The 22,509-nt window shown below is 46.2% G+C and overlaps 1 protein-coding gene across 4 annotated transcripts in view; it reads left to right on the top strand.

Annotated features, from left to right (window-relative positions):
• The window catches only part of TMCO4 (transmembrane and coiled-coil domains 4), an 85,065-nt gene extending 64,803 nt beyond the window's left edge, over positions 1–20,262 (top strand). For 3 of the 4 annotated variants that reach the window (XM_039508820.1, XM_039508822.1, XM_039508821.1), the window contains one exon: positions 18,456–20,262. In XM_039508820.1, the coding sequence (XP_039364754.1) occupies positions 18,456–18,926 (471 nt within the window). In that variant the 3' untranslated portion in view covers positions 18,927–20,262. Of the gene's footprint in view, positions 1–15,373; positions 17,052–18,455 lie in introns of those variants that run through there. The other variant, XM_039508823.1, reaches the window with a different exon arrangement.
• Positions 20,263–22,509: the final 2,247 nt, after the last annotated feature.

Below are 22,509 nucleotides of genomic sequence, written 5' to 3'. Positions count from 1 at the left end.
TCACAATGTCACTCTGTTTCGGGGCCCTCTCAAACGGGCTCAGGGCAAGCTGCCTCTTTTGCCCTCTCCTTCCCCAGGTGGCCCTTTGCTCCCACACCGCTCCCAGTTTTCCACCCTGAAATTCCTCGTTGTGAGCTGTGCCTGCTAAATGGTCAAAATCCGGAGCTTCTACGGACAGACAAGCAGAGACACAGGCTCTCACATACCAGCTGCAGATGTGGCCTCTTCAGACTGTTTTGCATAGAAAACCACCCTCTCTCATCACTCTTCCCTGTTCCGTCCCACCACTGGGAACTGACTGCTTCAGGGCGGGCCCCAGGGTTACCAGGGCAGAGGCCAGCCGCTGAAGCCATCAGATAACCAGGCCTGAAGGAGCAAAGCGAGCCAGCCTCTCAACGAACTTGCGAACAAAGGCGGTTAGCGTCACCGCTTCGATTCAAGCCTGCAGGGAATTGGCCTGTCTCAGCCTTTTTTATCTGTTGAACAACTCACTCTAGCTCTAATTTTCCACTTGATTAAGCTCTTGGAAATGAAAAAGCTTCTTTACCAACAGTCGTCACACCACTTATTCTCACATCCCTTTGTCAAGCTGCAGAACGGAGAAATACTGTACAGCCCCGTTTCCTTAGAGGCTCTTTAGTACAACAGCAGCCAAGCTAATAACTAGGAGCTCTGAACCTACAGGATGCTCAAGCACTCACCTGCCACTAGCATGCAACCGCCTCTGGGGTGAGCGGTGGAAGCTGTTTAACAAGCATTTCACAGCAGTGTAGGACAGAGAGTGAAAGATCATGCTGCATCCATTGGAAAATGCTGGGAGAATTTAGGGAGGCGTAAAGTAACTACCGGGCTTGGCATTTGGTAGGAGGCTGGTATTAACGCCCTTGCTGTTGTAAAAAGGGCTGTGGCGTGTTAATTATTGGTATCTTGCTGCCAATGCTGTAATGCATTAAGCCTGAGTTATCCGAGTTAGAGGGGCTTTATTAGATAATTGCTGGCCCGTTTGCAGGCACTGGCATTTTCCCTTTTTTTCCTAAAGCAAGACGTACTTCCAAGCGTCTTCTGAATCTGTCCAACGCCATCTGGAAAGGGGAGTGGTTTTTCATCAGAACTTGTTAGCCTAGAGAGAGATCCACAGCCACATGTCAAAGGAGAATGCAATGGCTTAAGCATCCTCATTCACTTCCATAGATTTGTGAAGAAATTAGAATAACTAATAGACATGTCAGTGCACAATTTGGGCTCTGTAACACACTAGCCTGAACTCCAGCTGTTCAGTGAACTATGTGAGTGAATTGGTTTGTTCTGCTCCTCAAGGATAAGATTTTGTATAGCAAAAAAACTCCCTCAAATTTGCTGGCATCCTCAGTGGATATGCCAAAGGTTTAATGGGAATGTGGACTTAATTACCCCTTTTCCCCTTAGAGGTGATCCACGGAGGTCATGAATGAGGCACATTGGTTAGGGGCAGGGCGTGGCTTGGAATTTAAGGGAAGCTTACACTGCTGTTTCCCACGGTCTCTGCATAATGAGGTTATCAGGCGCCAGGGCTGTCAGCTTAGCAGCAGCCACAAAACACTGCGGAAATGATTTTGAAAGAGAAAAGTGTGTGTGGGGTGGGGGGGAGCGTCATAGTTTAAATAACCAACACAAGCCAAAGTATGCAATTTCCCAGCTGAGATTCTCAGCTAAGTAACCAGGAACGGTATTGATGTGATACAGGAGCCCGTGTTCTCTTCCCCGCAGCACGACAGTTTGCATCATTTCAGTCACCCATTGGAGATGTTTTAAATGTTGGAGAACATTGCATTTGAGACAAAGCCTCCTAGTAGATCCCGAAGGCTCAGACTCCATCCCTGACTGGGCTCACAGTGTATAGGAATAACAGATCATCACACAGTTATTAATGTTACAAATAATTGTCCAGATCATGAAGTCTGTGATCATGATGGTCCCTTCTGACCGGAAAGTCTATGAGTCCATTCAGGCAAAACTCCCAGCAAAATCAATGGGAGTCTTCCCTGAATAAGGATAGCAGGATCAGGTCCCGTAAGTGTCACAGTAAGATGCTTTTAAGGACAGAGCACGTTGTACATTACCTGGATATTTTTGTCTTGTGTTTACGTTAACGGTATTTCAACAAAGTATTTCTGTTTGGGTTTCATTTCCTTTCTATTTTCTTACGCCAACGTATGAAAAGAAAATTCAGATTTTAAAGCCAATTAAAAATGTTAATAAAGTAGAAAATTACTCCCCTGACATGCTGTGTTTACAAGGTATATCACCCATCACATAGTTTCCAGACGTGTTTGAGATTTTACAGTTGTACTGTAACGTGTTATTGACGCTCATAATGTAGATAAAGTGCCATGGAAAAGTTAGCACTTCCTGTTAGCTTCTGAATTCCTGCTACCTCAAATGATAATCTCATCAGAGTTTACAAGCCAAGCAGAATCAAGCCTGGTCAGGATAAAAGCTCTGGGAAATCCCTGTACAGTAAGTAATGACATTGATGATAACAGCAGGTTGTACTCCTCCCTCTGAGTCACTATTGATGTCTGCAGAGCGATCCTACGGGTGCTGTGTTGCTGGAAGGTGCCATCTTTCAAGTGAGATGTAAAACTGAGGGCCTGATGCTTACGGTCTCCTGGATAATTATATTCTGTCTGCCTACAGTTCCCCCAGGAATTTCAACTGTGTATGGAATTCTTCAGTTCTTCTCCTAAACCACTGCATAGAGTTGTTGTGTTTATAGTTTATAGTGTGGTATGGCTTAGAGGACTCCACTATATTGAGCCTCGTCATGCTAGCCCTCTAGCAAGTGACCGTCCCTGAGAGTTTACCATCTAAAAGACAAGAAAAAACAGGGGGATGAATAGAGCCCTGCAGATCCGTGGATATCCATCCGCTTTATATCCGGCCATAGCTGCATCCACGGCTGCGGATGCCGATACAAATTTTGTATCTGCGCAGGGCTCTATGGATGGAGCAAACAAGTAGGTAGAAGGACTGATCTGTAGACCTAAGAACTAATGGATATAAACTGGCCATGGACAAATTCAGGCTGGAAATTAGAAGACTGTTTCAAGCCATTGGAGGGGTGAGATTTTTGGAACAGCCTCCTCGTGGGAGTTGTGGGGGTAAACAACTTAATTAGTTTCAAGAGAGAGATGGACAAATTTGTGAGTGGGATTGTATGGCAGGGTTGCTTATGAGGTAAAAGGCAGGGTTCAGGCATCTGGGGGTTCAGTTCCGCTTTGTCTTACGTTACTGAAAGCTCAGGCTTCAGGGTTTCAGCCAGCCACCAACCGGGATCAGGAAGGGATTCACTACCACCACCCACCATGTATTCTGATTTGTTTCTTTTACGTCCTTCCTCTGAAGAGTCAGGGGTGGCCGTGGCTAGTGATGGGACATTGGGTGGAGTGGCCAGGGGCTCTGAGGTGGCACCAAGCATTCTCTCTGTCAGGTGCTTGGCTGGCTGATCTTGCTCTCATGGTCAGAGTCTAACTGATCGCCACATGTGGGGTAGAGAAGGAATTTCCCCCCAGGTCAGATTGGCAGCGACACTCAGGCAGGTTTCATCTTCGTCCACAGCGTGTGGGTACAGGTTACTTGCCAGGGTTATCTGGGTGCATCTCACTTAATTCTGTCCCTGCCATTGTGGGGACTTCTGGCATGTTAATCCTTCTTGTTCTCTCCTGTGGCACATAATAGACTAGTCTCAGGTGGGCTCTAATACTTTGGTCTAATTTCAGTTGTTGGGTTTAGCGTGCAGGTGCTGGGCGGAGTTGGTGGCCTGTGATATCCAAGAGGTCCAAGTAGATGATCTAGTGATCCCTTCCAGCCTTAAACTCTATGATTCCATGTAGCTATAATCGCAAGTGGTGTGTGCAGATTTAGCTATGCTGCCTTTCACCCCAGAGGCGGCTGCATATCAGTGGTTGGCAAAGTGTACGCACAGGACAAAATTTGTAACACATGAAGGGATTCATTTGGATGACAGGCACTAGGGTTTCAGCCAGCCACCAACCGGGATCAGGAGGGGATTCACTACCCCATTACCACCACCCACCATGTATTCTGATTTGTTATCTGATCATTACAGCAGCACAGTTACCAGCCGTAGCAAAAAGCAGCAATTCACACAAAGGACGAAATAGCAACATTGCAGAAATGAAATGAAGCTGTTTTTAATGCATGGTGATTTTTTTTTAAACCCTGCAAGCTATTCATTCTTCGACTGTTACAGATCTTGACTGTTTGAGCTCCTTCACAGAAAAGCTATGTGGAATCCGGGCTGAGCAACACTTTCCAAGTTTTAGCCTGGTGCAAGTTTAAAGCAGCTGAGTTAGAAACCCCTGTAAATGGAAAGGGTCATAGAAGCAGCAAGTGCCCTATAAATCTGGTGTCATGAACATTGTGCTGAAATAACACAGCTTCCTCCTGGAAGTGCTCCGTACTGTAAAGAGGGGAGTGGAAACGGGGCAGTTTGGATTCTGAATGGCTGATAGTTCTGAAGGGGGGGGGGGGTGCATGACCCTGCTGGGGACTAAAACTCTAACTTTTTCTAAAAGCCACTGGCAGACTGGCAACCACCATCTGCTCTCCTCTTATCACTATCTGCAATCATCTTTTCCTTGACACATTGAGAGTCAAGGGAGATGCAATCCAGAGCCCTTGCAAAGGTGTTCAGTACAAGCAGATGTGACAGTAGAACTGCTGAATCTCCTCTTGAGCGGCATTTCGGATGCTGGTGGAGTGGCAATGGCTGTGAAGCTGGTTATTATGGTTCAGCTGCAGATGGAGGGATTGAAGGAGGCTGCTTCAAATAGGCCCTTCTGAGGTTACCAATTTCCTCTTCTTTCCTGGCGTCTTTGAATTTGAGTCTTGATTTGATATATGGAAAGTTAGCAGCATCTCAGAGTCAGCAGATCATTAGCTGGTGCCTGTGCTAGAGACAGAAATTTCTAGGAGATTGTGGGGGAAGGATGGGTTGGCATCACAATCTGAGAAAGCTCACGTACTCTCTCCACCATGGGGCTAGATCCTCAGCTGTTGTAAATTAGCATGGCTTCAGTGGAAGTCAATGGGACAATTCTGATTTATACCAGCTGAAGATCTGACTCAGAGAGCCCTAAGCCAATGATATTCAGATGCCATATCCTGTACATTCCTGAATCAGGAACAGAATGAGAAGAAGGAGCATATGCGTTCCTTGATCAAGAATGGGATGAGTGGGGTGATCAGTCCCCTCCATGATGACCAAGAAGGAGGCTTTCTCTGAGGTAGCTCATTTCAGGTGACAGAGTTGCTGAATAGCATTGTTGCCACTGATCTGTTGTTGAATGTGTTGGAGTTATTCCTGGGGGAATTCTGCGCCACTCTGCGTCCGCAGAATTTATGTCCCCCACAGATTTCTTTGCTTCCCTGCAGAAAAATGACTTTCTGATGGGGAAGCGAAGGGAAGCCACAAGAGAGGTCATGCGACCCTCCCCAGCAGTATGTTTCAGGTGCCCATGGCAGCCGGCAGAGAGGTAAATCACTGGGAGGAAGGGGGCAAGACTGTAGAAGACCCGGCTGGTGGCTCCTACCCTGCATCAGGCTCAGCTGCTAGTCCCAGTTGGTCTGGGGAGGAAGGGACTTCCTCTTCCCCTGCACAGCATCCAGGGCCATGTCAGACCCATCCCCAGATTTCTCCCCAGCTGTAAGAAGCTCCACAAACACTCTCCACAAACACTCTCTCTCTCTCTCTCTCACACACACACACACACACACACACACACACACACACACACACACACACACACACACACACACACACTTCCTGCACCCACTCCTCAGCTGCAGGGGGAGGGATCACTGTACAGGGAACTGCTCCCCCATCCGCCCAGCCCCGTGCATCCAGACCCCCTCAGACCCAGACCCTCCTGCCAAACCTCACCCCCCTGCACCCATAACCACCCCCCCAATGGCCCCTATTCCCCCTGCACTGGACCACCCCAAAGAGCCACCTGCACCTGGATCCCCACCCCACTCCAGCATCTGGACCCCCCTTCAGAGTCCCATTACTGTTGCACCTAGAATCCTCCAACAAGCCCCTGTGCATCCAGATCTCCCCTGCACCTGTATCCCCCACTGAGCCACGCTCAGATTGCCCCACACAGAACCCTCTCAACCCACATCTGGATCGCCCCACACTGAGCCCTTCCACATATGGATCCTGCCTTGCTGAGCCTGCCTGCCTGCACCTGGCATGGAGGGAGGGGCCCTGGGGTGTTTCTGGGGCAGGCCCAGTCCTTGTGCTGTGTCAGGGTGGGTGCAGCCTCACTGCTGAGTCCATGTCGTGAGGCGGGGGGAAGCTGCGCAGTGACCTCCCACCTCCGTGAAGCCAGTGGCCTGTGCTCCCCAAGGCCATGCTGGAGCCTCCGTATTTATTTGACAAATAAAATTTGCAGATTTGTGCAGAATTTTAAAATATTGTGTGCATAATTTTTAATTTTTTGGTGCAGAACTTTTAATTTGATGTCTCGGGATGCCCTCAGGAGTACGCAGTGATGCTCAAGGGTTACAGAAGGCTCCCAGAAAGTGTGCTGTAGAGAGATTCTGCCTTACAATCACATGGGACAGGCTTTCAAAAGAACTCTGGGACAAATTTTCAGGTGCTCAGCACACGCGGTCAGGACTAGGTTTTCAGAAGAGCTCAGCTCCCATCCAGCCACCTAAATCAGAGCAAGATTTGCCAAAGATTGTGTGCTCAGCTCTTTGGCAGAGGTGGCCTAAGAGTCTCTACCTCTGTCTCAGTGGGAACTGGTGGGTACTGAGCAGTTTGAAAATCTGGCTCAGTAGCGGTTTAATTCTTTTAAAATCTGTCTCTTACTGTCTCTTTTGAAAAGAGGGGCTCCATTTAGAAGCCTTGTCACAGACCCAAGTCAACCCAATAGATTTAGCAAAGACCTGATGCTTGTGGTCACTTGTGGATCACACTAGTCTTTGATGCCAGTAAGCTCTGCTCTCCTAAATTATTTCCCAGAAAACTCTGGCCAGATATTCCGGTCCGACCCTCCTATCTCACACTCAGGGTTCTTCCATCAGCAACCCCATGGGGCATGCTCCAGTATCATGTATAGTCCTTCGCTGAGTCTTTTAAACACTTTTTGCACCATCTAATTTAAAGGACACAGATTTGGATTGGCATTCAGAGACAAGTATTTGATTATAGCAGTCCTAGAAATAAATGGCACCTAAATATGACCTGGGTATAGCTGTGATACCAACTTAAGGGCTAAAGGAAAAAAGCCTGATTCAGCTCCTGGGACCTGCTAAGAGTCTCAGCCAACAACAGCTCGGCATATACTTGAAAAATCTGTACAAGCAGCTCTTCGCTTCAGCCTGATTGCCTGGTACATGGAGTGCACTAACTGACAGCAGGAAGGGCATCAGGGAAAACATCTTCCCTCTCAAAAGACTCTCTGGAGCCCTCTGATTAATTTTTATGCATGGAGTTCCTTCCTTTTTTCTTTGTCCCTCCCCATAGCTTTCAGAATGTATGAGTAGGCTTGAAAGGTTTCGATTTTTAACAGTAAAGGTGGATAAAAATCGATTTCACTACACAAACCAAAAAATATCTCATCAGTAGTAATCCGAATGTGCAGGTAGGCAAAGTAAGAAAAACGTTGCCTGAGAACGTCAGAGAGTTTGATTTAAGAATATATTTTAAGGGTGATAAACCTTTAACTTTTTGAATATCAACAGCTGCTGTTATTCAGTAATTATTGTCTGACACACCTCCCCCCGCCCCCGCAACTGAGATAATATCTTTTAATGGACCAACTTCTGTTGATGGGAGAGAGAAGCTTTCAGGCTAGACGAAGCTCTTCTTAGACCTGAAGAACTTTGTCTTGCGTGAAAGCTGCTCTCTCTCACCAACAGAAGTTGGTCCAATGAAATGTATTATCTCATTCACCTGGTCTCTCTAATATCCTGGAATTGACACAGCTACAGCAGCCCATTGACTGGCAGCCCTCCATAATTTTCCACAGCTCTGAAAATTTAAATTGGTAAAAATGTAAAAATATGCTTAAAAATAAACATTGATGTTATCTGTCAAAATTGTATTAAAAAAATCCAGTTCTGCCATTCCTATGTAAGAGCTCTGCCCCAGTCACCTCTGGTGGTTTATCAATGTATCTTCTCTTCTCTGTCATCTTTCTTCCCACCCTTAATGCCTCTAATTTTTTCCTTGTCATATTCTGTCTCTCTTCTCCTCTCCATTATACTGCCACTTTAGATGCAATATATGTAAGATTAGAAGTAGAGCTCAACATTTTTCAACAGAACAATTTGCCATCAAAAAATGCAGTTTTGTTGAAATCCGAATGTTGATTTTTGACACTTTGGATGGAAAAAGTTGAAACGTTTCATTTCAACATCATTTTGATTCATTTAGTTTCAACTTTTACATTCTATTAAAATATGAGTGTTGATATATTTATATTTAATACTATGTATACAATGTTATATTTGATATTTTCATTTAATGTAAAAGTTGAAGTGACGTGTAGCAAGACAACGCTGTCGGTTACATTTTTTTGAATATTCATTTATGAGAAATGTCTGGCTTCTTGTTTCAATTCAGAAGTCACATGTCATTTCCCCCCCGCCCCTGAAATGTCAGAATTTCCCAAGGAATGGAAGTTCCAGATTCCAACCAGGTCTAGTAAGAAGGTCCCTTTTGGGATGGCTCAGATGCTCTGGTTGGAAACTGATAATTAGCACATTCAGACCATGTCTGGCATTTGGCAGTCCCATGCTTTCAAAGTGATGTGGCATTTCCGAACAGCCAGGGTGGCAAGTCATCTGAGTGAATCATTGTAGCATTTGATTAGCACTCAACTTGCCTTTAAGATTTGACTCCTCCTGGAATGAGTGAATTTGGTCTGGGGTTGAAAAAAATGAATCAAAGCAAACTAAGGCGTTTCATGCTGTTAATTTTTAGGTCTGAAAATGGGCACAATTGAATCGTTGCGCATTCAGAGAACCTATTGCTGTGCCAAGCTCAGATGTGATGTAAGCAGGTATGATGCTCTTGATTTCGGGAGAATTGCACCCATTTACACCAGTCCACTGTAAGTAGGTAAGTGTATGCATACGTTTAGATAGGCCTGTTGTATTAGCCCTTTGCCATGACGCCTGCTGTGAGAAAACTCTACATGACAGAAAAATGCTTCCCTAGCTCTCGTTTCATAGCCAAGACTGTTAGGGTCTGGGAAGATCCCAGAATGAAGAGCAGCATGTAGATCACTCTTTTTCTCTTTCTTGAGCACAAACATTCAGCCACAAATGTTACCCAAGTCCTTCCCTCACCATTCCCACTGCAGCCGTCAAACAGTTTAAAGCGAGTTCTCCCTGTGGTTTCCACTGTTCCATGTCCGGTGAGTGGCAGGAATTAAAGCTGGATCAGCCTCTCACTTACACTAATTTAAGTGTTAAGTCAATTGAGTTACAACCATAGACAACTGGTGTAAGTGCAAGAAACTGAGGCCCACAACTTGCATGAAAGAATCAGCAGGAAGTTGGGACAAATAATTTCGCTATGTATGAATACTGTTTTGCGGCAACAGCAGCCACATTTTTAAATGTCCAGTCTGTCTTCTGCGGGGGCAGTGTGTGCCGCAGAATGAACTGCAGGTGCAAATCTGAATAATCACACCCACCGTTAATTTCTCAAGCATAAAAATCCAGACCCTAACTGAAGAGAACAGTCTTAGCTATGAAGTGAGAGCTAGGGAAGCATTTTTCTGTCATGTAGAGTTTTCTCACAGCAGGCGTCATGGCAAAGGGCTAATACAACAGGCCTATCTAAACGTATGCATACACTTGCCAAAAAGCATGGGCTGGCCTCAACCCTCCTGCAAATCAACCCCTAATTAGCAGCCATAGAGGACACTGAGATGAGCCGTACAAACCTCTGAGGCATGGGGACAGGGTTGCTCGTTGCCCTTCCTATCTGTTTCTATGGAGAAGTGCTTCAGATTGCATCCATGTGAAATTAACCTGAGCTGCATCTGAGGACAATATCCATCAGTTAGCATCTCTTACGTAAGAATGACTTTCTCAGTAAGGCTTGGGTCAGAAAGATGATTGCACATAATGATTACGCGCCCCTCCATCTCCACCTACTCCAGAAATGTCACGGTAATTAAAGGGCCACTTTTACCTACAATTCAGCCTGCTTTGAAATGAGAAGAAAATGTGGATTGAGTGGTTTATTTAATTCATAAGAAATATATCCTTGGGAGAGCACAATTCAGAAAAGAAAATAACTTCTGCCCAGCGGGTCTATCTTTGATGTAGCTCCGTTGACTTCAGATGAGTCACACTACAGATTAATTTGACCCCGTGATTTTCACTCTATCAGCTTTTGTGTCAGGGAGAGAAACAATAGCAAAGGATAATGTTAATAACGTCAACTTTAACCCTATACTTTCCCTGTACATGAGCTTTTGAAAAAATTCTCTCCTCCTGTAGGTTTGAACTGTTAAAACTAGTCGTTTTTAAGTGAGAGGGCTCTGACAAAATTTAGATACCAAATCTACTTTTTTTTAAAATGGTCATCTAAAATTCTCTCCAGCCGCTGAACTACTGAAGAGATTCACTTTCAGCTTTTCCAGAAATCACTTCACGTCCTAACAGTAGGTGACGTAATCTAGGTTGTGATCAACATTTGCTTTCATGCCTAACGAAAGGATTTTAACTCTGCTTTAACTGAACTCAGCCTTAACTAAGGAGTCACTGCCAGAAACTCCATAATATGTTCTATGCAACTCTGCCAGTGCACCTCGATCCTGACCTGTTGGAACTCCTCTTTTCCGTGGGTGGGACCCTGTGCATCTCGATACCTCTCACTCCTAGGCTACACTGCCCTTGCTGTTTCACTTCTAGGTCTGTCAATGTGAGGATTCAGAGTACAGGGTATGGAGCGGGCTGTATGTCCTCTATTCCCATCTTGTGGGAAGTACCCAACACCCTGCAGGATCAGGGTTACAGACAAATGTCGCTTTGTGACCAGAGTAATCTTCCCACTGTGCAGAGATTAATGCTCTGCATTTTGGTACTGGAAAGGCTGGCATTGCTCAAGTGTCCTACACTCAGCCCTCGCTGCCTTCTGCTGGAAGAGCAGAGCCGCACTGGTACTGAGGTGACGACAACCGTTTGGGGATTTTAGGAGGAGAATATGATGGGGGGGCTTTGCCTTTCCTTCCCTCTATTAGCAGGAGCAGCAGCAAACCTCTGGCAGCTCAACTGATACTTACTTCAGACTCCAGAGTTGTTAATTTGACTCTTGTCATGAATAATAGATTCAGTGACACAGTCTGAAAAGGAAAATAATTGAAAATAAATACATGAATTCACAATAAATGAAGGTGCTTACTGCTCCCCCAGCTGAAGTGCTCTGCCCCAGCGGTGCTTGCATTTCATTAGCATTGTCTATGCAAGTAGAGCATTTGACGGTCCTTGGGAAAGAACAGTGCTTTATAAAAGTACGATATGATTATTGTCTGTGCTCCAGAAGCAGCAATTCCCTTTATTACCCCTACCCATCTCACACAGAAATACGTTTTTTAAATGTTGTAAATGGTTTGTTTTTAAAAAAAAGCAAACCCTCTTATTGTGGTTCCTGCAAGATAGTGCCGTACTGACCCTACGAAAGCAAGGCAGGCCTGGACTGTCATTTTAGTTTGTGGGGTTTTTACCGCATGCTAAAACTGCTCACTGGATATTACAAGCTGCTCCCTGGATATTACAAGTGTCAAGAAAATCAACGAAATGAAATTCTCAGCCATCCAGATGTCCTGGGCTCTTGTAAACAGCCCATGAGTTCATTGCCGGGGCCATGTGCTTATTGCTTCTTTGGAATCCTCACTGAATACTCACGATGCCTCATCAGCTGGAGCAGGGGGATCATCAGCTGGAGCAGGGGGGAACATTGCCTGGCTCAGCTGCTCTGCCCTTTATCTCTCCATGCAATTAGCAGTGAGGCCAAGGAATCTCTTTAGTCTGAGTGTTTTCAGAGTACACTGATCAGCAGAGCAAACGGCTGCACCTCATGCACTCTCTTCAATAGCCTGTTGGGGCTTGATCTGCACCTAGGGATGTCCGGGGTGCATCTCCCATTGAAGTCAGCTAGTCTGGATCAGTCGGTCTAAGCCTTACCCGGGGCATGGAAAGCTTTGGGCTCCGTTTTGAGAAGCTCTGAGTGAGCAGGGACCCACTTTACCACATTCTCTTTAACCAGGTGTTACTTGGAGCAGGAAAAACCCAACTCCCCTCCTCCCCCGCCCCTCCTCCGCCTAACCATCAGCTGGGAGAAGCCCCAGATGGCCCCCATCCTCTCCTTCTATTCTTCCTCTCCCCATTTCTTATCTAGTAGTTGGCCTTCTTGGTGGGGCCTCCTCCTCCTCTTTAGCCTTGGGAACTGCCGCCAGAAGGTGACTAGGCAGTTTGCTCCTTCTTCTCTGGCCTGAGTGTCTTCAGAGTGTGGCCTGACAGACCCACCCTGCCTTTCAATTTAGTGGCCTGTTCCTCTGGTCTAAAGCCAAAGACCTGGTAACTTTTCCATTGGGTCCTTCTGCTGTCGCTTTACAGTTGAAAAGTCACTTCATATCCCTCCTTATTGCCATTTCTGTGAGAAGCACTAATCCGTCTACCTTTCTGTCTCTCACCGTGGTATCTAAGGTGGTATCCACAGCCCGCTGAAGTCACTGGAAAGATTGCCATTGAATTCAGTTGGTGTTGCATCATGGTCTAAGCGTGTTGAATCAGTTTATCTCCCAAATTGGTTGGGTGATGGTTCTTCCCAAGGGATGACCCAGGATCAAGGTCCAGGTTGCTCGATTGACTGAGAATTCCATTTCTTCAGATTCTTTCTGCTTGTAATACCCACTGGAGGCCATCCAAGCACCCGTGCATTTGAGATTTGCCCATCAATATTTCTATCAAGCCATGGAGGGACCCAGCCTCTGGGTGATAGGTATGATAGATGTGTGTGTCTGCTGGGAGTGGGTTAAAGAAGCTACAGTGGCATAATTTCACACTTAGAGCTGGCCCAAAAAAATGGGATTTTCCTGGCATAAATGCACACAGCAAAAATCTCTGGAGGAAATTTTTCCATTGGGAGGTTTTGTAAATATGGGAAAGTGTTTGTTTTTTCCCCACATTCTTAATGTTTCCCAACTTTTTCCAGTTGGGAGACAGTAAGAAAGTCGGGGGAAAGCATTTGACACTTAAAATGAACAGTGTTACCTATAGAAGTGCAAACACTTAAAAAGCAACAGTGTTACTTTCTCTCCCAACTTAGTACACTCTCTGGAAGTAACACACTCAGAGAGAAATTAACACTTTGAAAGTGAAAGTAACACTTTCAACATTTAATACTGCTAAATTGAAATTTTGAGGGGGGGGGAATCGTTCTTGACAAAACCCCACTTTCTGACGAAAACAATTTTGTCAAAATTTTCGACCAGCTCTAGCCATGCTGTATGTGACATTAAGAATGAGAAAATGAATAAAAATCTTGGATCTCATTCTGATTTTATACCAGTGTGACTCAGAAGTAACTCTGCTGAAGTCACTGGAATGGCACCAGTGTAAAGTAGGTGTAATGGGGTCAGAATAAACCTCTAAAATCCAGAGCTGCACTTTCTAGGTTACATCTGTCTGGTCCTAAGACCACGTATTTCATCAGGCCCTGCCGACTTGAAGACATCTAACTTGTCTAAATAATTTTTAATTTGTTCTCTCTCTATTTTAGCTTCAGATCCTACCTCATTTTCACTGGTGTTCGCTACGTTAGACATCCAATCACTACTAACCTTTTAGACCTAATTAGTGAATAAAGTAATGAGGGGATGGGCTATTCCACCCTTCACTCCCTTTGTGGTTCTCAAAAAGAAAAGGCTTTCGGGGGAAAATGAGCAGAAGATGCTGTCTGACAACAACTGCTTGTTGGGAGATGGGAGAACAGGGAGAAGCAAGCTCCACCATCATGGCTGCCACCCCCACCATGTCCTCGGGATCCACTTTGACACCACGGGGCCTTTTGTCATCCTAATCCCAAGAGCTGTTCTGACTAGACTGGCCCCAAGAAAAGGAGCCCAGATGACCTCAGCACCTCCACCAGCTATAGCTAAACCCCAAATGCTGGTATACATTAGCCAAGTCTTGGAGCAGCTAAGAAGACCAAGTGCCATGCTTGTGTTTCTCCAGCAGTGAGGTTGCAAATGAGAGTCAACACCAGAGACGGAAGTTGCATGTTCAATCTTTTCTGTTCTTTTCTTTCCCTTCTTGTGTGTTTGGTTTTGTCTTTTAGGAAACAAGGTGGGACTTCAACATCTCCAGCCCATCACAACTAACGTTTCTCATTTCCCCAAAAGGACAGTTATTACCATCTAAAAGTCGGGGGGTCCTTCTAAAAACTCTCTTCAGCTGAAGCGAAAGGGAACAAAAAATGTTGTTAAAATGAAAGCCGTACTTGATACTTTACATTTTAAAGGATTTCACTGTTTTTCCTTCTTTTTCTCAATCATTACAGAAAGGTTAAAAGGATGTTGAATGGTGTATTGCCATGGTGCTAAGCATGCCGCGGTCTCTAGTTACCCAACCCCTACCTCTGTTTAACAGTGTTTAATGTTGACGGTGATTGGGTTATGTTAACACTTTTGAGTCTCTGGGCCCATCTCTGGGCCCCTCTCTTCCATCTGAATTATTACAACAGTTCTGTTCTTGGCTCTGACACTGGTCTGCTGAGTGAGTCACTTCCCATCTCTGGTTCCTCTCTCATTGTCTGTCTGTCTTGTCTGTTTGGACTGCAAATTCTTCCAGATACTGACTTTCTCTTGCTTTGTGTTACAATGTACAGTGACTAGCACAACAGGGTCGCAGGCGGGGGTCTCTAGCTGCTACTACTAATTAATGAGACACAGCCTGACTAAGGGTATTTTACTCTGGTTCATACCCATAGTGAGTCAATGACAATGACAAAGCCAAAATTAGAGCTGAGTCGCCTGCTTCCTAGGTCACTCCCTGTCCACCATGCCATACACCCTCTCAAGTGTCGCCTCCAGGTTGTACGCAGTTGAAAGTCACGTTTTGCAGTCATATAGCCAAAAATGCTTAAAATTATAATAATCCCTTCCCTGTTCTCAAAGGGAAGGATCCTCTCTTATACATATACTGCTGCTTTATCTGTTCCTTCTCAGAGCTTCTCAAACAGCCCAGTCAGTTGAGCAGAGCCGTAGGACCAGCAACAGCTTATGACTAACAGAAGGCTGTGTGATAACTGCAAATTGATTCCATTGTCATCACTTTTCAGACGCAGCTGTGTATCCCCGTCTCCTCTCCCCCTGGAATTGCTGTCATTAATCCAGTCAACAGCATCCAGGGCAGACGGCCCATCACTTGTCTCCAGGCAGAGACTTTCGGTGGTTGCAGGCATGGGACAACATTTTGTTTTATTTTAAAAGCTCCTGCAAATTGAACTGCGTTTTGATGACGCCATAACCCCAGGCACTTATTACACTGAGCAGAAATCATTCCACCTGAATTTATTAGGCACAGCTGAGACTGTACAAGGACATTTCTGGCACTCTTGGATGGGTCTGAATTTTAAAACATTTCCAAAATGTCTGTGATGGGGACTCCTTTAAATTGTGCTGTAGTTCAGAGGAGAAGTCGGTAGCTACACCCACAGCTTTCTGCACCCTTGTTCTGTGCTACTCGGGCAGAATTAGTGGTGCATCACCAGAGTGGCACAACGCTGCTGGACTGTAAGTGACTGTAAAACCCACTTTAATGGGGTAAGGCCACCAGTGCGTACCGGTGAATCTGGCCCATGATTTTTATTTTCCTGCCACAAGCTATAAAGTAATAACTTTGGCTAGAAAAGCACTTGTTTAATTGCATTTCTTTTTATAGTTCTTACTGCAGCTGGCCACGAAGAATAATCAAACAGGTGTTTTCATTTTACACTCTCTATTCTTCCATTAAAGCTTTATAACGCTTTCCTTGTGCAACAGCTGAGGTGCAGCCGCCAAGATTTCCGAATGATGGATTGCATTTCAAAAGCAGGCTGTCGAGGACCTTGAACAGCTGCACTTTCCAGTCACGATGGCAGAGGAATTTCCCTGAAACCCTGGCTCCTTCCATTTGGCTAACAGGGTTTGCCGGCAATTCTTTGCTCAGCTCTACAGGATGTAGTGCACTTTTGGGGAAAAGTCCTGCCTGCCATAAAGCTCTGTACAGCACTTGCGTTTATCTGGCTTTGCAGACTCCTGGGCGGCTTCATGGGGGCATGTGTCCCTTGGGACTCCCTCTTCTCCTTCAGCCCGCTGAAGTCGGTGTAAGAATGCATGTGCCCCTGGACGCTGGGCTCTGTACCATATGGAATCAGCCCAGTGGTAAGAATGGTTTCCAGAGTTGTCTCACTGAGCAGTCTTGCCCAACTAGAGGAAATGTAACAGCTGTCTTTAAAGGGAGCACATCTTGGGATGGAAACAGAGCCAAACAGGAGACTTTAAACATTTTATTTTCCAGTAAATCCAGTACCGGTTCCTCTCCACTTAATCCACCTCTCAACTAACGTCCTTTCTTTCACTGCCTCCTAAACCCCCATACTGATGAATAAAGGATTCATGCTTTTTCTGAGAACAATGTGCACATCTGAACAGTCAAGCCATTAGGCCTTTGGTGGTTATTTTAATTAAAGTACTAATCTGTTCAAAATATAACAAGCCTGTTGAGCCATCTGGGCTGATTAAAGTTGCGTAGTGAATTATTAATATGCTGATTAAATCCTTCAATTCGCTCCAAGTTCTAAGTGCATCCAAATGTTACCACTCAAAAGCTGCTTTATACAAATGGCTAGGTTGGAGTTTTGACTTCACATGAAATAATTCTGGACTGGTTTAGTAACTGGAGACTCTATTCACTTTGACAGTAATTGGGCCAGATCTTTGATTCCGACTAAATCCCCTTTGCAGCACTTAAAAGTGTCCTAAGGATTCAGCTGGGGATCTCCCCATCCTAAGGGAATTCCCCACTGGCTGTATCTCCTGCAGCTCTGCATAGACTTAGCTGGTCGGACATTATTCTAGTGGGGTAAATATCTTTGAAAAATGAAAATCAAGTATTAGACATATTTATTCAAATAACAAGGCTGTTAGTGTTCATGCTTCAGGGTGTTGCTGATTACCAGCTGGGATAAGGAAAGAACTTCTATCATGGTGCATTATGAGCCAGCTGTTGGAGAGAGGATTGGCTGCAGACACTAAGGACCCCTAGGATTAAAAATCATACACCTTTAGTCTCTGCTAAAATCTCTCCTGCCAGCTGAACTGGGGGCCATGAAAGCAGTCATGACTCAGGCTAATGGCGTTTTCATCTCAATGGAGAAACCCACTGGTAATTCTAGTCTGTTTCTCTTCTGCTGGCAGATGATTCCGCACATTTGGCTGAGTAGAATAGAAAAGGATATTTAAAGATAAGTCTTTTCTATTGAGGATCTTAGCTGCACTACTTGAAAAGCCTCACTCAGCAGACGCTGCACTTTGGAGTGAAAAGGCAGCTGGCTGCCATCAGACTGGCGGGTTAAGATCCTTAATGGTCCCTTGTTCCGTTTAAACTGATTATACTTAAACATAATTATAATTAAACAGAGGGAAATCTGACACTATTTTTCTCTCTCTTGCTTACACTGATTTAGGGAGGAGTCCAATATGCCTCTCAGAAGGTAGTTATCTTGTAATTACATGGGATCCCAATGTAAGAGAGAGCCCTGCCTAACGTATACTCCAAACACAGTCTTATTTCAGTATGTTCTTAAGGCTAGAACAGTGTTTCAGTCGTGTCTTCTCACAGGTTCCATCCAACAACCTTAAAACTCTTAATACATCTTAATTCTCACTACACATCTCTGATATAGACACAATTATCTGCATTTTACGAGTGGAGAAACTAAGGCATAGAGAGGTGAGCACTTGCCCACAGCAAATCAGTGGCAGAGCCAGAAACAGAACCCAAACCTCCTGACTCCCAGCCTCGAACTCTAACCATTACAAGTACGTCCTCTCTTAGCCTGACAACATACAAGACTTTTTCTTAAAAGCTAGAGGTGTCCAAGCCTTTAAACACACAGCATAAGTAATGCTCATGGAGCAAAGGTGATGAAGAGTGTGGAGTGATGCAGGAATGGAGCAGCCAGTGGGAATCTGCATGTGGCTGGGGTAGTGGTTAGTCTTGGGGAACTGAATTTTTCAGACATATTTCTCCCTGTCTTTCAAAGCCGAGGCTGAATCTCCCTGCAGCTGCTGGCCCCCATATGCAGAGCTCTGCTGATCTGGCTTAGTTGGGCGTTAATGGGACTTTTCATCCTCACAGGACTATGTTGTTTTTTGCAGGTGAATGGCCACCTGGACTACATGAAGCAAATGGACACTATCCTGAAGGCTGTGGGCATTAAAACCAAGGAGTGTCGTCTGGAGGAGAAGGGGAATCCCAGCCTTTTCTCCAACCAGGGTGAGAAAGATCAGCCGACAGCCGGCAGTGAGAGTCAGGAAGAGGAAAGCACCTTGGGAGATGATAATTCCATCAGCCATGATCACTGGTCCTGGCAGCCTGTACCCAGCGAAGGACTGCAGCCTAGTGACAGGAACTCGGATCTTGCACACCCTGAGGTTTCTGAATTTCCAGGTTCTTTGGATGCCAGCAGAGACCAGAACCCAGCCAGACTGGAAGAACCTTTACCAGCCAACCCTCTGCCCTGCCCTGATTCTGCTGCTCATGTCCTGGAAGGAACCTTCCTTCCCTGCCCGGGCTGTTCAGACACTAACGACCTCAAAAAGCCGGCAGTACACCAAGGTCTGGACTGAATTCCTGCCTCAGAATGAATTACTGTCTCTTCCCATCATGGCCACAGCACACGATCTGTCCAGCACTCCAGTGCAGAAGGGCATCTACCAGACCTCTCCCCTCAAAACAGCACTGGTGCCATTGGCCAGTGCTAGGGGCAGTGACTACAGAACATTCATCCCAGGGGAATCCCAGGACTTGTGGAGCTATAGGACCCTCCAGAAAATGGATGTGACAAACCAGTCGTTAGCAAAGGTAATAACGTCCATAGCTGCTGTGCTATTGCATTACTGAGGCACTAGACCCATCGAATAACCCAGAGTTGTCTGTCTTGACAGGAAACAAATCAGGGATCCTTTTGAGTGTGTTATGATGGGAGGATGGTCTGCTAGGATTAAAACCTCTCTCACATGACTCTACAACCCGGCGAGCTGCCCAGCGGACGGGGGTGGGATGCCATGGTCACTGCTCCCCCCTGTTTTCCCATCACTTCATGCTACATAATGGGAAACGCCAGCAGCTAGTGCTTAGAGCTGGTGTGGAAAGGCCCAACTGCCGCCATTGCAGGCACATGGTCAGCCGGGCTGCTTTGATCTAACAGGGGAGCAGCAATCTGCTTTCCAGAGGGGAATATTGATTGCTGTGACAGGCAGGGCTGAAATCTCACAGCCGTTCCTGCAGCCTCTCGGGTTGGTTCTGTTTCTTCCCTTGCTACCCATGTAAAATTCATGACTCAGTGGGAGTTTGACATGAGACATCGGGCTCTCTCCCTTGTCCCTCTAGCTTCTTCTGCCCTAGGAGTGGCTCTGGCTGGCTGGTGGGACTGTTGTGTCAGTGGTGAGCCCCCCACTCCTCCTCTCCCCTTAGTGCTTTTGTGCACAAACTGGCACAGAGACTGACATACCAATGTCCTGGCCATGGCACGGATGCTTTGACAAGGTGCTGTCCCTACACTGGAGCCCTGCACGTGGAACAGAACCCCAAAGAGAACACTTCAGCTGCTGCGTTCAAGACCACATGGAAACTGGCATACAGCGTAGGAGCGTTAGTGGATCAAAACCTTCCGAGCTACTGCCGATGGGTTCTCCCATGTGCAGAGGAAAGGACGCCGGGGCAGATGCTTAGCTGCTGTAAATCAGCATAGTGCCCCTCAGTTCAGTGATGGATATACACCAGCTGAGGCACTGGCCTTTATTCACTGGGGAACAACTGTCACCTTTATAAGAAAATGCTGCTGTAACTTGTGAGCCTTAGGGAACCAGGTGACTTGATGGGCATTGAAAGAGTATCCTGGAGACCAGGAACCCCCTGTTTGGTGTTCTCACTAGGAAATTAAAAGGTTTAATTTGTTTTGCATTGTTGGAGTTTTGGGTTTTTTTTTTAATGTGGCCAGGTATGTTTGGAGTTTTACATGTACAGTTGGGCTTGATTCACCTGTGTCTGTGCATCTCTGATCTTTTTAACCAGCCTTTCATACGGAGGCAATACAGGGAGCAAACCCGGGTTCATTCATCATGACTCTGCTAATGGCTGGGTGAGACGTTGCACAAGACATTTTGCGAAGTCCCTGCCTCAGTTTCCCCATATGAGCATATCCCCAGTGGGGATTGGGACAGTTTGCCAAATGTTTTGCGCTCCCTGGATGAAAGGTGCTAGAGAAGAACAAAGTCTGATTCTCGTGATTTTACCGTTGAGTTGGCATCACCAGCTTGAACTGTGCAGTTTCTGCCTAAGCTCTGAAGGGCAGTAACCATACTCCACTTTCATTGCATGGCCCTCATGCAGCTCCTTTCCACATAAACAAGGGAATCTGTATTTGCAGTTTCCAAAATGCCACAGACACAGCCACTCCTCTGCCTGCTCAAGGAGACCATTTGTGGCTTTCGCTCCACTCCCCAAAATCATAGGTGAGGGGGAACGATGCACCACGGGCTGCACCAGGCCCAGGCATCGAAAGCCGTCTGGGACGGAGAGGTCTGTGTTCCCTAGAGAAAGCAGGTCACCTCCCAGCTTATGGAGGACAGCCTGCTCCTTAGAGAGCCCAGGCACTGGCTTTGGAAAGATTTTCTTGAGGTCGTGTTGGACATTCATTGGGATCTCAGCTTTGAGGTCACCAAGGAGCTCAGCATGTCCTAACTCTTAGGTTCTCGGCCTTCATGCCCTCTTTGGCCACAGGGGCAGTACTTCATCTCCTTGGCTGCAGGTTAGAGGTCGGAGCAAAGATTGCTGTCCCTGTGCAGGAGCTCCAAAGGGGCCATGCTCCAGCGTGATCCCTTGTCTGATTATTCTGGCTCTCAGCTACAATTCCTCCTTGGGGCTTGCAGAAGATGCATGCTGCTGCAGCTCAACCAGGCCTTTGCAGGCTGGGGTATACTTGCCCCTCCGCCGCTGGCTGGTGCAGCAGGATTCAGTCCAGTGGGCTGTCAAAGACTTACGGCCCATGCTAATTACAGCTTCAAGTTTTATGTTTAAAACAATATAAGTTGGTAAAATCTTGCTCCAAATGCAGGCTTAGTAGGAAACTAAGCCTGTTTGGGGGGTGGGAAGTGGGGGCATAGGCTGGTGCTGCTGTTGTTGACACATACACAGTCTTCCTTCTATGGACAGGCATCACGTCAGTACTAATACCATAGCATATCTTTTATTCCAACGTTTTTTACAAACCGTATGCACCAATCACTTCTCCCACCGTTGAAGCACCGCAGCCATTTCACAGGGCACGAGAATAAAACCAAACCTTGTGTCCAAAGTGCTGGGGCAGTTGTAGGTAGGAAAGTTGCAATTGCCCATCTCAGAGTTCAGCCAGGACACCACCTCTACCATCACCCCTAGCCTATTTCGTGCTGCACCGTGACTCAGGCCTAACGTCACAAGGCACAACGAGCAGCAGCAGTGCCAAAATGCAGAGCAGATTTGACTTTTTCCCCCTTAAAAGAGTTTTCCCCTGGTTTTTTTCATAACACAAATGCCCATTATAATGAATCCCTTCCCTCCAACAGCATCCAGAATGACAACAACGCCACGGCGCCGTCACTTAGCCACATTTCATCTGTCTCTCTCAAAACACTTTACAAAAGTGGGGGGATCATTCTTATCCCCCACCTTACAAGAGAGGAAATTCAGGCAGAGAGCAGTTACTGGTCTGGTTTTCACTGGCAGTTATGGGTGCTCATGGCATCTCTTACCATGCCTGCGGGCCCCCCTCCTTCCCCACTCCATGGGCATGCTGGCAGCTGGGCATTGCTGGAGCAGAGTGGCACTCTACCCCCACATGCTTTCTCCACCCACCCTCCCGGACATGAACCCCACACTGGGGGGTTTCAAAGAGGAAGACTCAAGAGAAGCAGCCAGGGGTTTCCCCACACAAGGAGAACTGGCTGTTTAAGCCTGTACTAAAGAGATGGGGTTGTTGCACCATCTTTTAAAAGCTATTGTAATTAAATGGGTCGGGGGCAGGGCATAAGCATAGTAATTCTACTTGAAAGTGGGGGGTCCCCCCTAGACCGAACAAATCAAGCCCTTGAGTACCAGCCCATGAGTTCTGCACAGCTGGGATTTCTGATCACAGTGGCACCATGAGACTTTCCCAGCACTAGCTAACCC

This window comes from Mauremys reevesii, linkage group 21 (genome assembly GCF_016161935.1).
Source record: "Mauremys reevesii isolate NIE-2019 linkage group 21, ASM1616193v1, whole genome shotgun sequence".
In the NCBI taxonomy this organism is placed as follows: Eukaryota; Metazoa; Chordata; order Testudines; family Geoemydidae; genus Mauremys; species Mauremys reevesii.
The sequence above is the reverse complement of the archived record's forward strand: the minus strand, read 5'-3'. Positions and strand labels throughout refer to the sequence as shown.